This window comes from Notamacropus eugenii, chromosome 7 (assembly GCF_028372415.1).
Source record: "Notamacropus eugenii isolate mMacEug1 chromosome 7, mMacEug1.pri_v2, whole genome shotgun sequence".
NCBI lineage: Eukaryota > Metazoa > Chordata > Mammalia > Diprotodontia > Macropodidae > Notamacropus > Notamacropus eugenii.
In genome coordinates, this window is record NC_092878.1 from 128579910 (window position 1) to 128595466 (window position 15557).

At 37.2% G+C, this 15557-nt stretch overlaps 1 protein-coding gene and 1 pseudogene across 9 annotated transcripts in view; one reads left to right on the top strand and one right to left on the bottom strand.

Annotated features, from left to right (window-relative positions):
• The window catches only part of SLC9B1 (solute carrier family 9 member B1), an 80518-nt gene that overhangs the window by 18302 nt on the left and 46659 nt on the right, over positions 1-15557 (top strand). For all 9 annotated transcript variants that reach the window (XM_072624251.1, XM_072624253.1, XM_072624258.1 and 6 more), the window contains 2 exons: positions 2439-2550; positions 13065-13235. In XM_072624251.1, the coding sequence (XP_072480352.1) occupies positions 2439-2550; positions 13065-13235 (283 nt within the window). The remainder of the gene's footprint in view (positions 1-2438; positions 2551-13064; positions 13236-15557) is intronic.
• Positions 3803-4375, bottom strand: LOC140513927 (peptidyl-prolyl cis-trans isomerase A pseudogene; annotated as a pseudogene).

Consider the following 15557-nt stretch of genomic DNA (forward strand, 5'->3'; position numbering starts at 1 on the left):
GGCGGCTGCAGACAGGGGCTCCCCAAGCGGGCAGGAGCCTGGATCAATTGTGGAAGGTCTGTGCATAAACCCCCTGAGGGAACTGTGCCTGAGAGGCGGCCCTGCCCCCACCTGACCATCTGACCTTAATTCTCACACTGAATAGCAGCCCTGCCCCCGCCAAAAGCCCTAAGGCAGGAAGCAGCATTTGAATCTCAGTCCCCAAATGCTGGCTGGGAGGATCAGGAGGTGAGGTGGGTGTGAGGAGAATATTCAGAGGTCAAGCCACTGGCTGGGGAGAATGCCCAGAAAAGGGAAAAGAAATAAAACTATTGAAGGGTACTTTCTCGGAGAAAAGACACTTCCTCCCTTCCTTTCTGATGAGGAAGAACAATGCTTACCATCAGGCAAAGACACAGAAATCAAGGATTCTGTGCCCCAGCCCACCCAATGGGCTCAGGCCATGGAAGAGCTCAAAAAGAATTTTGAAAATCAAGTTAGAGAGGTGGAGGAAAAACTGGGAAGAGAAATGAGAGGGATGAAAGAGAAGCATGAAAAGCAGATCAGCTCCCTGCTAAAGGAGAACCAAAGAAATGTTGAAGAAATTAACACCTTGAAAACTAGCCTAACTCAATTGGCAAAAGAGGTTCAAAAAGCCAATGAGGAGAAGAATGCTTTCAAAAGCAGAATTAGCCAAATGGAAAAGGAGATTCAAAAGCTCACTGAAGAAAATAGATCTTTCAAAACTGGAATGGCACAGATGGACGCTAAGGACTTTATAAGAAAGACAGATATCACAGAACATAGTGAGAAGATTCGAAAAATGGAAGATAATGTGAAATATCTTATTGGAAAAACAACTGACCTGGAAAATAGAATCAGGAGAGACAATGTAAAAATTCTGGGACTACCTGAAAACCATGATCAAAAGAAGAGCCTAGACATCATCTTTCATGAAATTATCAAGGAAAACTGCCCGGAGATTCTAGAACCAGAGGGCAAAATAAATATTCAAGGAATCCGCAGAACACCGCATGAAAGAGATCCAAAAAGAGAAACTCCTAGGAACATTGTGGCCAAATTCCAGAATTCCCAGGTGAAAGAGAAAATATTGCAAGCAGCTAGAAAGAAACAATTCAAGTATTGTGGAAATACAATCAGGATAACACAAGATCTAGCACCCTCTACATTAAGGGATCGAAGGGAATGGAATAGGATATTCCAGAAGTCAAAGGAACTAGGACTAAAACCAAGAATCACCTACCAGCAAAACTGAGTATAATACTTCAGGAGAAAAAATGGTCTTTCAATGAAATAGAGGATTTTCAAATTTTCTTGATGAAAAGACCAGAGCTGGAAAGAAAATTTGACTTTCTAACACAAGAATGAAGAGAACCATGAAAAGGTGAACAGCAAAGAGAAGTCATAAGGGACTTACTAAAGTTGAACTGTTTACATTCCTACATGGAAAGACAATATTTGTAACTCTTGAAACATTTCAGTATCTGGGTACTGGGTGGGAGTACATACACACACATGCACACACGCACACATACATAGAGACAGAGTGCACAGAGTGAACTGAAGAGGATGGGATCATATCTTAAAAAAAAAATGAAATCAAGCAGTGAGAGAGAAATATTGGGAGGAGAAAGGGAGAAGTTGAATGGGGCAAATTATCTCTCATAAAAGAGGCAAGCAAAAGACTTATTAGTGGAGGGATAAAGAGGGGAGGTGAGAGAAAAACATGAGGTCTACTCTCATCACATTCCACGAAAGGAAAGAATAAAATGCACACTCATTTTGATAGGAAAACCTATCTCATAATACAGGAGAGTGGGGGACAGGGGCACAAGCAGGGTGGGGGGGAGGATGGAGGGGAGGGCATGGGGAGGAGAATGCAATCCGAGGTCGACACTCATGGGGAGGGAAAGGATCATAAGAGAATAGAAGTAATGGGGGACAGGATAGGATGGAGGGAAATATAGTTAGTCCTATACAACACAACTAGTATCGAAATCATTTGCAAAACTACACAGATTTGGCCTATATTGAATTGCTTGTCTTCCAAGGGGAAGGGGTGGAGAGGGAGGGAGCTAAAGAAGTTGGAACTCAAAGTGTTAGGATCAAATGTAATGTTCTTACCACTGGGAAATAAGAAATACAGGTTAAGGGGTTAAGAAAGCTATCTGGCCCTACAGGACAAAAGAGAAGACGGAGACAAGGGCAGGGAGGGAGGATAGAGGAGAGAGCAGATTGGTCACAGGGGCAACTAGAATGCTTGGGTTTGAGGGGGGGAGGGGATAAAAGGGGAGAAAATTTGTAACCCAAAATTTTGTGAAAATAAATGTTAAAAGTTAAATAAAAAAAAAACTACAAAAAAAAATCTGGTAATTTATATAGTTCATAAAATATTTATTAAAAGTATACTTCTGATAAGATTTCATTATTTGTTTTAGGGCTTTGAAGATGAAAAAGTTGAAGAAACCATTCCTTTGGAAGAATCAAAGAAAACTAGGAGATGTAAATGTTACCCACCCAGAGGGAAATTGAATGAATTCATAACATTTGGTATGTAAGATCAAGTTAGAAGGGAATAGGGAAATTCTAAGCAGAATACTCACAACTCAGTTTTGTGTGGTACTTTAAGAGTTACAAAGAATTTTGCTGACAACAGATTTTTATTATTGTCTTAGTCCTATAGGGTAGGAAATCAGAGCTTAAATAGCTTAGTTTAAAAAGTCGTCACAAAGACATTGCCTCATTCACTCATTATTATTCAGATCCTATGATATTACTGGTACTTGATGAAGGGATCGCTGGGTGTAAATGATCAAAACATTTTCCCCAACCATTTGAGATAGTAGTATTACTCTTTGGTCATTGGAAAGGATATTGAAAGAAACAAGTACTTCTCTCTTGTAGATCTGTATTTTAATCTTTGTTTTCATGTTGATTTTTTTCTTAAACTTAGAAATTATTTGGACTACAGAGCTGCTAAAGTCCCTTCAAACTCTAAAAGATTTGTAATTCTATGAAATATTTTCTTTTAAAATATACTTTTGACATCTACATTAAATTAAAAAAACACTAAAAGAGAAAGCATCTGCTTATATACACCAGGAATTGTATAAGAAACCATGAGTCTCTATTCCATACAACTTTTGAATAAGTATCTAATAATCCCATATATAACTTTTAGAATTGTCTTGCTTCTCTATTTCCTTCTGAACTCCCTAGTGCCATTGCTTTCTGTGCTATACTGTGCTGTGTTGTGCAGTGTGTATGTGTATGATTTCTATGGCCCTCTTTCTTTCTTTTTTTGGCATCACTACAGCTAATCTCCTGCTGTACCTAATTCAAAAACCAATAGAAAGGAGAAAAAAAACTTTTATAATAAAAAAATATAGTCAAGCAAGATGAATCTATATATAAATATATATAGTAGCCATGCCTCCAAATGGGTATGTTTTCTGTACTTTGAGTACAGAGCAACAGAGCCTCTCTGTTAATGAGTGATAGGCTTCCTCTAGAAACAAGGCTGATCCTCTCATTCTTACAGTTCTTAAGTCTTCAAAGCAAAGTGTTGTCCTTTAAAAAATTGTTCTCCCTGTGCAGTTTCAGTTCACACTTTGAATTCTATTTAATTCTTTGAAATCCCTTCTGCCATCATTTTTTTTTGGTAGTTTAATTTTTATTTCATAATCATAAACTTAACTCTGTTGTCTAGCCAGACTTGTGGAAGGAAAAAGGAAATGAAATCCAAAGAGAATTGTAGTGTGAGAGCACAAGGATTACAGATGGGGTCTGGAGGGTGCTCTCTTCAGCTACAGACGAATGGTTTGATGGTTAAGACAAAAAACAAAACAAAACAAAAACTTATGAGTTGTCCACAGTCAGTGATATTGATCGTCTTTCTGGTTCTTGCCATCCAGAGAACCAAAATGCTCAGATGTCACCCACACAATGTTCCACAATGTTCATGCCTTCTTTCACTTGACCAAAGAACACATGCTTGCCATCCAACCAATCAGTCTTAGCAGAACAGGTGAAAAACTGGGAGCCACTTGTGTTGGGTCCAGCATTGTCTATGGACAAGATGCCAGGACAAGATGCCAGGACAGTATGTTTTAGGATGAAGTTCTCATCAGCAAATTTCTCCCCATAGATGGACTTGCCACCAGCACCATTATAGAGTGTGAAGTCACCACTCTGGCACATGAATCCAAGAATGATTTGGTAGATGCAGGATCCCTTGTAACTAAATCCCTTCTCTCCAGTGCTCAGAGCATGGAAGTTTTCTGTCTTTGGAAACTTGCCTGCAAAGAGTTCAAAAGTATTCCTGCCCAGAGCTCATTATCTATGCAATGTGGAAGTACAGGTTGGGACTGGTCATGGCCACAGATACTTGGACTGGACGCAACAGCAGAGGAAGAGGTGTTGGGGACCTGTGTCCAGTGGATGGAACCAAGACAAGGACTCCTAGTGATGGTGTCTGCCCATCATTTCTTATAGCTCAGTAATAGCTCGTTTCATTCCCATATCAAAATTTGTTCAGCTATTTCTCAATTGAGTGTACCCCTAGATTCTTGTTCTGTTCCTTTTTCTTTTTCTTCTTTCCATTTTAATTCCCCTATTCAGGATGAGGACGTTTGTTTTGCTTATATAACCCTTGTCTTCAAGGGCTAATTGTATGGGACTCTCCTCATTGGTGCAGATTGAGTACTCAATGCCCTAAGCATGTGTGAGAGGCTGGAAGAACTGGTGAGAGCAAGAGAGAAGGGAGATCTTTGCTCTTCTGGCTTCCAGTTTTGAGAGTAAAGATATATGATGCAACTCTCCTCAGGTCTCTGTCTCAGGAAGAGACTGGGGAGAAGCCAACATGAGAGTAATGGGCATTCTCTGTCATTTCCCTATCCCCAGCTTGTGACACCAGAGACTTCAAGGAAATTTCCCTTTGGGTGACATCTGGAATTCTCTGTCTTGGTTGAGCTGTACCTTATTTCACCCCCAAACAGGAGACCTCTTTTACTCCATATTGTCTGGAATCTATTCTTCCCTGTATACTTTCTCTGATTTCTGTTTTTTAAAAAATCAACTTGGGCAAACAGGTTTATTTGCTGTGTGTATGCAGAGGAGAGTCAAATCTTGAATATAAAGTTTTGAGTTTTTCTTCCCTTTTAACAAATAATGATCAAAAGTTAAGCTTGAACCTAAAAATCACATCCTGTAGACTAATAATATTTAAGGGAGCAGATAGGTATAATTCTTGCCCCCTCTCTCTAAGGAGAGCAGAGTGGCCATCCTCTGGCCCCTGCCTCCCATTTCCCATCTGAGGAAATCAAAAGTTTTCCTAAGAGAAGGGTGGAAAGGAGAAGTTAGAAATGTCTATTCTTACCTCTCTGTGATCCACACACACAAAACACCTCTTGCTACATTTGCACTCTTACTTCCTAATATCATCCTCCCTCATACCACCCCCCATCTCCAACTGTTGCCTTGTTGGATTTGTATAGTTCAACAACCCAACTCATGTGTCAGTGTCTCAATTATATAAAACAATATGCCTATACTAGCTATGATTATATAAATGATTGCATACCAGCTTACCTCTGCTTACTCCTAAGACAACTCAGCATAGAATTTTATTAGAATTTATTAGAAATTTATTAGAATATCTCATTACTTCTACATTACTTCATTACTTCTACAATAGCTATCAGTCTATCCTCTTCTCTCACTTAGTTTACACACTGCCACCATCCAAGTTCAAAACCTAGAATCTCCTACCTAGACTACTGCAATAGCTTCCTAATTTATATCTCTACCTCTCTGAAATGTCCTTCAGAAAGATACTGAATTACTATTTCAATGACACAGCTCCGGTCAGTTCACTTCTAACCAAAATCTCCTCTATAATGATCTTTCTTCATTATCCAGAGTATGGTCCCTGAGCTGTCCTCCCTCTAAGTTCTTGTAGTCTTTGCTGGCTCTTATGGTCCTCCACTTGGTCCAGAGCACTATGACCTTCTAGCGAAACTTGAGCATCAGACTCAGAATACTGCAGGCTTCAGGGCCTGGTAGAGTGATCCTAGACAGAGCTCTGGAAGATTTTTCTTCTGTTATGCTGGTTCCCCTGAAGGGATTCCTTTCCCAATGCCTGCAAGTTTCTGACTTCTTTGCATGCAAGGCTGGGAGAAAGTCTTGTTTCTTTTTGGATTTCTTGAATGTGATTTGATCTGGTGCCTCTTTTAGATCTTTGCTGGAGTATTTGGGTGAGATCAAGGCTCTTCTGCAACCTTTTACATCACTTTCTTAACTGGAAGTCCTGCCTCTATGATTTTAAACGGACTCTTCCACATAAACCTGGAATATACTTCTACAGAGGTGTTACCTCCTATACAAAGTCTTTTGAGATACCACCAAATGTTAGTGCCATGTTAAGGGCAACTTGGTGGCACAGTGGATAGAATGCTGGGCCTGGAGTCAGGAAGGCTTCAGATTTCACACTGGGCAAGTCATTTATCGTTGTTTGGCTCAGTTTCTTCATCTGTAAAATGAGCTGGAGAAGGAAATGGCAAACCATTCCAACATCTTTGCCAAGAAAACCCCAAATTGAGTCAGGAAAACTTGAACACAACTAAAAATGTCTTAAGAATGACAGATATTAGTACCCTCTCTCTCTTAAAATACTCCAGTATTGGTTATCCCTTTATCCCTTGCCCCTAAGAGTGATGAGCTTGCACACACACTCTACCCCATTCTAAAGACTTTACCTCAAGAATCAATTCAAACAATCAATCAAGAAACACTTGAGAAGTGCCTACTATGTGCCAGACACTATGCTAAGCTCTGGGGATACAAAAAGACTCAAAGGACAACAGAAAAACAAACTATACTCATGATGAATAGGTAAGGCACCAGAATGAAGAGGAATCTGGGGAAGGCTTCCTCTAGAAGATGGGATTTTAGTTGAGATTTAATTCAAGGAAACCAAGGAGGTTCAATTTCTCTTTCTTCGGTTCATTGTCCTCAGATGGATTGATCTAGAAAAGTCTCCACAATAAAGTTGTCTCATAACTAAGAGGGTCAGAAATGTGACTGTCAGAACACCCAAATCCTACCCAAGCATTCCACATGTGATAGAGTTGTTGGATATGAAAAGTCCCATAGAGGATACTGAAGTCACTAAAAACTTGCAAGAGCCAATGAACAGATAAAGAATCTTAAGACCCTCAAATCAGGCATCAGTTTCTCTTTCCCAACCTCCACAAAAGGAATTGACCTAGGGTACTACCAGAGCAAGCCTCTATCATAACAATGAGTCCCTTTCTCAAAGCATACACCATCTCCCTGAGACTTATAGCATCACCTGATGGTTTAGAAAGTAACATACTTTGTGGTGTTTGCAGAAACTCACCCTTCTCATTAGACTCTCTAGGACTGGCCAGCACAACATAGAGCCTAGCAGCCCGCCAAAGGATTTTGGGTAGCCCATGACAAATGTAAGCATGTACTTTCCTGTTTGTCACATGACCCAAGGCAACCAACTACATTTACTCTGTCTCTAGTCTAACCTATTGTTGCCTGAACCCACTGCCAAGCTGTGCAGGTCTGCTCTAGGACTATCCTTCCCTTTCTTCAAAGAACAAGCCACATCAGGCAATCTCTCTCAAAATCTCTGTGCCCAGATCTTTGATCTCCAAAATTCTCAAATTTCGACTCATCTACAAGGCAGCTCTCAAAGCTGGTGCTCAAAAGGATATCTGCTTTTTCTTCTAAAAGGCAACATTGCCAGATTCTACTCCCTAAAGAATCCTGAATCATCTCACTTCTTTATAGAGGGATAGGGTTCAGGAATAGTATCTCTGAGTCCCACCCTCCAGGTCATATCTAAGTACATGTCTTCCACTGACACAAGCTACTCCAATGCTTTCTCTGAAGGTTAAGAGAAAGGGTGTAGAAATTTTCTCTCATGACCCTTTGCTGCACTTTAGAACAAGAAACAAGGCAAAACTCAGAGAATGAGCCCCTGAGAGTTGAGATCCTCCCCAGAATGAGTGGAGCTTGGTTTTATAGAGGACATGGTTGATGCTCAGTCAGCCAGTCGTTAGAAGTTCCCTATGTCTCATCAGTTGCCTCCAAAAGAATTCTTCAGTTTTTATCAGGAATTAACAATGGCCCACATCCTAGAATTTCACATCAAATGGTACTGGAACTTCCTAGTCTACCTTACCTTCCATTTCTCATCTCTCTGTAGAGTGGAAGTGCCAGTATCTTGAAAGTAGGAACTGTTTTGTTTTTAGGTTTGTATCACCAGCAACTAACATAGGACCTTGCATATAGAAGGCGCTCAGTTTTTGTTCAAGCAAATTGAATGTTTTCAATTTTTTTTGTATGCAGATTATGACTGATTTGTATAAAGCAAGTTAGGCTGTTGCATGATAAGGGGATTTTTAGCTAATGTTTTGAGATGGTCCGTAATTTTTTGTTACAGAAGAATCTGTTTTGAATTAGCCATAACATTCATCCAAAACTTGAGTATTTGAAAATTCTTAGCCTCCCTTGGAGAATCAAAATCTTATTATACTACTATAGGCTCAAAGAGATTAAAGAAAAAGGACTAATGTGCAAATATTTATAATATCTCTTTGCGTGGTAGCAAAAAACTGGAAACTGAGGGAATGCCCATAAGTTCGGTAATAGTGAACAAATTATGAGAATGATGAAAAGGAGGCTTTCAGAGAAACTTGAGAAGACTTGTAGGAATTGATGATGCAGAGTGAAGTTAAGAAGAACCAGAAAATTTCTTCGCATTATAAAGACAAACTCTGAAAGACTTCAGAAGTCTAATCAGTGCAGTTGGCAAACCACGATTCCAAAGGATCCATGGTGAAACATGCAATCCACCTCATAACAAAGAAGTGTTGGATTCAGGATATAGTTTGAGAGACCTATTTTTTAGACATGACCAAAGCAGAAATTCGTTTTGGTTTTACATAGTTGTTATAAGGGTTTTGCTTTTTTCCCCTTTTTTTGTAATGAGGGGAGTGACAAAATTTTTAATGAAAAAATTAAAACTTAAAAAAAAAGATAAAACAAGAGCAATTACTTTTGTAGAATTAACTTTAGGTGTCACTGATAAATAATCTGCATTTATCTCCTCTCCATGAGGTAGAAAGCAGAGCTATATACAGTTTAAACCAAATACTTCCTTTTCTCTTGTAACATCCCTTTTCTTACTGACTTCTTTCCTTCTACCTTCAGTTATACTTTTCTGATCTCTCTTGGGTACTATTTACGTTTCTTTTATACTTATGGAAATTTATCCAGTATAAATTGTTTCTCCATGAAGCCTTTACACACTGAATATACTGAAGTATAAACTTCAGTGGAATCCTTCTGTATCTATGATCGTAGATCAATGGTTCCCAATGTTTTTATTTTGTCCCAGAACCCCTTTTAACAAGAAAAAATGTGTTGTGAACATATTTGGTATATTTACTTAACATGTTGTTCCAATTTTGGATTTATTCTTTTGTGGTTGTTTATTTCAGTGATATCTGACTATTCATGACCCCATGTTGAGTTTTGGGGGGGGGGGTTTGCAAAGATACTGGAGTAATTTGCCATTGTCTTCTATAGCCATTTTGCACATGAGGAAACTGAGGCAAAAGAGTCAATTGACATATTGTCACCCAAATAATAATTATCTGAGGCCAGATTTAAACTCAGGAAGATGAGTTTTCCTGACTTCAAACCCTGTACTCTATCCACTGCATCACTTAGTTGCCCATAAATTTGTTCACTGAGTGCTTACAACAACTACAATGGTAACTATTGCCTTAAAAAGTGCCAAATTAAGTTTTACACCATGTAATTATAAAATATTTTATCTATAAATATGAAAATCCTAGGCATAATATAAAAATCGAATTATGAAATAATTAGGAATATGTATATGGAATGATACTTCATAAGAATCAAAATAAGTAATCCAGCAAGACCATATATTTTTTATGATTATTCAGAAGACTTCAAATTAAAGCTTTTTATTTTACAAATCTAATTGAAACACTTTAAATGAAATAAGTTACAGTTTTGAAGTTGTTTGACATAATATAGTAATCGTATGTAAACTAATTTTGATGTTGAACTCTTACCTAAACAGAAAAATACACAAATTTTGTTCTACATCGAGTTCATTCCTGGTTTTTTAACTTAAAATAGGAATAAAGTGAAAAAGTTACACACAAATATGTGGTAGAAAGTGGTAGAATTTTGCAAGCTTTCTTGCTGAGAAACGGATTTTTAAAAAATGTATAGCTTTTTAATTGAAGAAAATTAATAGCTAGTTACAGTATAAGAGATTTACTTTTCATCTGACTAGGGACTAGTACTATGTTAAATAATAAATAATAAGTACACTTAAGGTTCAATTTCCTATATAGTTTCATTTTTAAATAATGTTTATATACTAACATTAGTAAGGGAGAAACCTCTTCAGCCTTGTCTTTCTTCTCTTCTCACACGCTCACAAAAACTCTACAATCAAGCAATATTGCCAATCAATTCATTTGGAAATCCACCAGATTTCCAAATATATACATATAGATATGTGGAGAGAGAGAGAGAGAGAGAGAGGAGAGAGAGGAGAGAGAGAGGAGAGAGAGAGAGAGAGAGAGAGAGAGGAGAGAGAGAGAGGAGAGAGAGGAGAGAGAGAGAGAGAGAGAGAGAGAGAGAGAGAGAGAGAGAGAGAGAGAGAGAGAGAGAGAGAGAGAGAGAGAGAGAGAGGATAATATACAAAGAGAATATATACAGAGGATAAATTTGAAATGGAAAACAACCTTAATACCACAATGAGAGGCAATAGGAGGCTTATGTCTGCAGAAAGTTTGCATTAGTCCATGATGGTTTTGAGATGACATCTAACATACATACCACACTATCATGATTTTCAAACATCCCAAAATCTGCGCTGAAAGAATGCAAACCTCTCCTTGATCATATGTTTACCCAGCTGATGAGTTACAATTACAGGGTAACCAAGGGGAAGGAGAAAGCTACTCTGGTGCATTGTACTGTGCACAAATGAAGGTTTGTTCACTCATCTGTCCATCTGCTGGGAATCAGTTAGTGTTCCAATGTCAAACCTTTATTGTGGTTTAGAAGTAGTTTGATGACTGGTCAAAAAATGGCAAGAACACAGTGAATTTCGTTAGAAGCAGTCAGTCTGTTGTAATTACTGTACAAACACTAAAATCGTTGTGTGTACAACATCAGGAAAGTTTTGAATGGCCACAGAAACAAACCTAAAGTTCTTCAAATATGCACATGCTTGCTGTTACAATGGGAAAACATATTTGTCACATAATTAGGCAGTTATTTTCAGCTTTAGATACCATACCGGAATTTTTAATGTGAGCCCCTTGAACCACTGATGTAAACCCCCAAAGGGTTTGCAAACCATTTAAAAGGAACCACTGTCTTGGATTGATTTGACTCTAAGAGGTGCCAAACACAATAGTGACCTAGGGTTAGAAAAATTGTGAGGGACTTTAGGGAAGTGCGCCCCCATCAGCCATTGTAATGTTTTGAACCCAAAGTGGAAATGAACTCCTTAGTGAGACTCTCAGGATACTTCAAGCCTATTCTGAATTCTAATGTTATAATCTTAGTACAAAGTGAATAGTTGACAGAGGAAATGGCTCTGAATATGCCCAAGACACTTTTTAGCTTCTCCCCACCCTCATTTCAGTAATGATGGTTAAAGTATAAACACGGAGGAGAATTAGTGTGGTGAGGAACAAGAAGAGATGTCTGAGCACAGTAGGAATTCTCTAACAATAGTCCTCCAATTGCTACATTCTTCAAAAGAAAAAATACAATGAACAACATTATCACCAAAATTTATTTTAAAATACATTTTAAGAACATTCAATATCCAAATGTCTGTTATTTTAAATGCCAAAGGAAATCAGGTACTGGCTAAGAAATAGAGTGGTACACTCAGAGAGAGAAATATGGAAGTCACTCACATAATGTAGCAGATCATGTTTGTGTATGTGTATGTGTTTGTGTATCATGTTCTGATTTGTTATATGATTTCTTTCATTTATCTTAGTCTGACTACATAGCATGACTATAGTGAAAATATACTCAATAGGAAAGTATATGTAGAATCTATACAGAATTGTATGCGGTCATGGGGAGGGAGGGGGGTAGTGGGGGGTAGGTGGGGGGGGATAAAATCGCAATTGTATGGCAGTGATTGTTAAACATTAAAAAATAAAAATAAAAATAAATTTAAAAAAATTAAAAAAAATAAAGAAATAGAGTGGTAGATCAGTGGAATAGATTAGGTACTCAATACTACACAACAGTTAATGACCATAGTAATCTAGTGTTTGATAAACGCAATGATCCAAGCTTCTGTCACAAAAACTCTTTACTGGATAAAAATTGCTGGGAAAACTGGAAAGCAATTTGGCAGAAACTCACACCATATACCAAGATAAAATCAAAATGGGCACATGATTTAGACATAAAGGATGATTTGCTGTTGTACAGTCGTGTCTGACTCCTTGTGATCCCATTTGAGCTTTTCTTGGCAAAGATACTAGATTGGTCTGCCATTTTCTTCTCCAGCTAATTTAACAGATGAAGAACTAAGGCAAACAGGGTTGAGTGACTTGTTCAGGGTCACACATATATCAAATTGCTTTGCTTTCTCAAGGATGTGTGAGATGATGGGGGCGGGGGTGGAAGGAGAGAATTTCGAACTCCAGATTTTAGCAAATGGAAGTTAAAAATTATTTTTACATGTAATTGAAAAAAATAAATATTGAATCAAATGCCAAAGGAAGAACATCTTTGTTAAAGCACTGGACACAAGAATTATGCATCATGTGAAAGCATGTACTCACTCAAAAAGAAATAACTCCCTCCATAGAAGTAAAGTAGGGTCAATATGGGCTGTATAGCTGGAATACAGAATGAGACTTGTTCATAAATATGGATATTATAAGGATGATTGTCTGTATGAATTATATATCTCTAATACCTATTTTCCTGACTTATTTCAGTTGTCCTCTTGGCATTCCTTTGGATTGTAATCTGGTCCTATGTGGGCAAAGAAGTTTATCCTGGTGGAAGCCTATTTGGAATGTTAGTAATTTTCAATTTTGCCCTTTTGGGTGGTAGACTTATACAATTCATTAAGATCCCTTCAGTGCCTCCACTACCACCTCTTCTTGGTAAGCATAATATTACTCAGGTATTCTTTTTTTTAAAAACTTAAATATTGGAACTTAACATGAGAGGATTACAAATATGTAACAACAAATTTTTATTTCAAGAAAGCTTGTATGACAAATACTATTCAATGGTATATATTATACATAATGATATGTATAATACATATGTAATACATAATAAAATAAATACATATGTTATGTTGAGAGCTGTGTATCTTTGCTTCCTTGTAAGTTTTCTTTTAATTTCTGCTGTGCATTTTTTTCCTTTATTCTTTCCCCTCCTCCCCCAAGAAGGCTACAGTTAAGTGAGGATACATTTCTCTATAGTTATATACATACACATGTATATATACATATATCCTTTTATTTCACTGTGCATAAGTTTTGAACATTTGGTGTAGTTGTAGTGGTAAGTTAACACTGAAAAACCTTTCACTGCAGTGATAACTGTCTTACTTTCTTTGCATACCCATAGGCAATATGTATATATTTTTTCTTTAAAAAATTCAAAGTTTTGTTAAAAACTTATTATTTACCTTTAATACAACCAAATAAATTTGTTTAGTAATGAGAGAAAAGATTATTTCTCTCCTGTATTTAATAACTAATAATTGAATTAGGACCAAGGTTTTTTCCCCTTTTCTTACTTTATCATTCAGAAATCACCCCCTGTAGGTTACTCAGGCTCCCTTTTGAACTGTAGGGCTGATAGTGAGAGGGAGAACCCAGATCTGTTCAAAAGGTAAAGTTAAATGAGACAGATCTGGGAAAATGTGGATTATCCCTTTTGTCAGATAGGTGATATAAGTATAGATAATTCTCTTTGGCCAAAACTTAGTGATCAGACATATGCTCCTGACTCTCATTATAATATTCATTCATTCACTCATTGTTAACCAATCAGAGTTGATTTCCACCCTCAGGAATACCCATTCTTCCAAGGGCACATAAGTGATGAGTGAATTCTATGAGGGGTCTTTTGGTCTGAGAGACAACCAAATAACCATCCTTTTATTAATAATATGCTAGCATTATTAATGAGATGATTAATTATCCAGATACTCTGTCTCCTGAAGTTTTTATACGTCACAGTAACTATTTACACTTAAATTCGTTTCCACACATAAAGGATAATAATTTTGAGTCACTCTTCTTCAAATTCCCATCAGGACTCCTTGTTTTTATATTCATTTGACTGGGAAATCAATCAGCAAGCATTTTATTAACTGCCTGACTATGTAGCAGACACCATACTAAGTGCTAGGGAAATGAAAAATGGAATAGGCCCTGCCTTCAAGGAGCTTATGAATATACTACAGGAGGATTTGGCATGTATTAAATATGTACATATACATATATATACATATGGGTATTAGAAGGAATATTATAAGGATATATATATAAAAAATTCTCCCTTACCCATATATAGTCTTCCTCTGGTTCTTGTTTTGCTTTTTTTTTTTCACTTTGAATTGTTTCACAAACTGTCTTTCCAGATTTCTTTGTTTTCCTAATATTTGTTGATTTTGTGACATCATAGGATTCTCTTATATTCTTGTGCCACGATTTGATTCTTCTCCTAGTGTAGAATATTTAGATTGCTGTCAATTTTATACAATTATGAAAATTTTTGAACAGATTGGGTTTGATAACACTTTGCTAACAATTAAAATTATTGTGTTAAAGGCTATGATTTTTTCAATAGTTTTTGCTGTGCACAGCCAGACTGCACAAATTTAAAATTCCTACCAGTGTGGAATTCAGCTACTCTTACTTGGTTTTGCCAGTTTGATGAGATATAACTCAAAGTTGTTTTAATTTACATCTTTTTTTGAAAATTATTGAGGTTGGTTGGGTTTTGTTTCAAGTGATTTTTAATGATTTATGTTTTCATCTCTTGAAATTTGTCCATTCATATCCTCTGACCATTTATCTATTTTGCAGCGAGAGTTTACTATTGCAATTATCAAACCATTTTAAATGTATTTTAGATGTACGTGTAATTTTTAAAAAGGCAGGGCCCCATGTGTAATAGAGGGACCCTTGTGTATGACTCAAAGAGAATTAGACATCTTTTTGCATCTTCTCCTCTCACCTCCAAGGGAGACTTTCATTCCTGCCAAGAAAGTAGGAGGTTGGGGCCAGAGGTCAATCTGCTCTCCTCAGAGAGAAGGGATATTAGGCTAGAAGAATCTGCTCCTCTAAATATTATTTGTTTAAGGAATATGATTGGGTTCCATCTAACTCTTGATTCCTCTGTCATTATTGAAGGAAGGGAACCCCAAGCTCTACATACAAAACTTGACCTCTTCCCCACTTAAC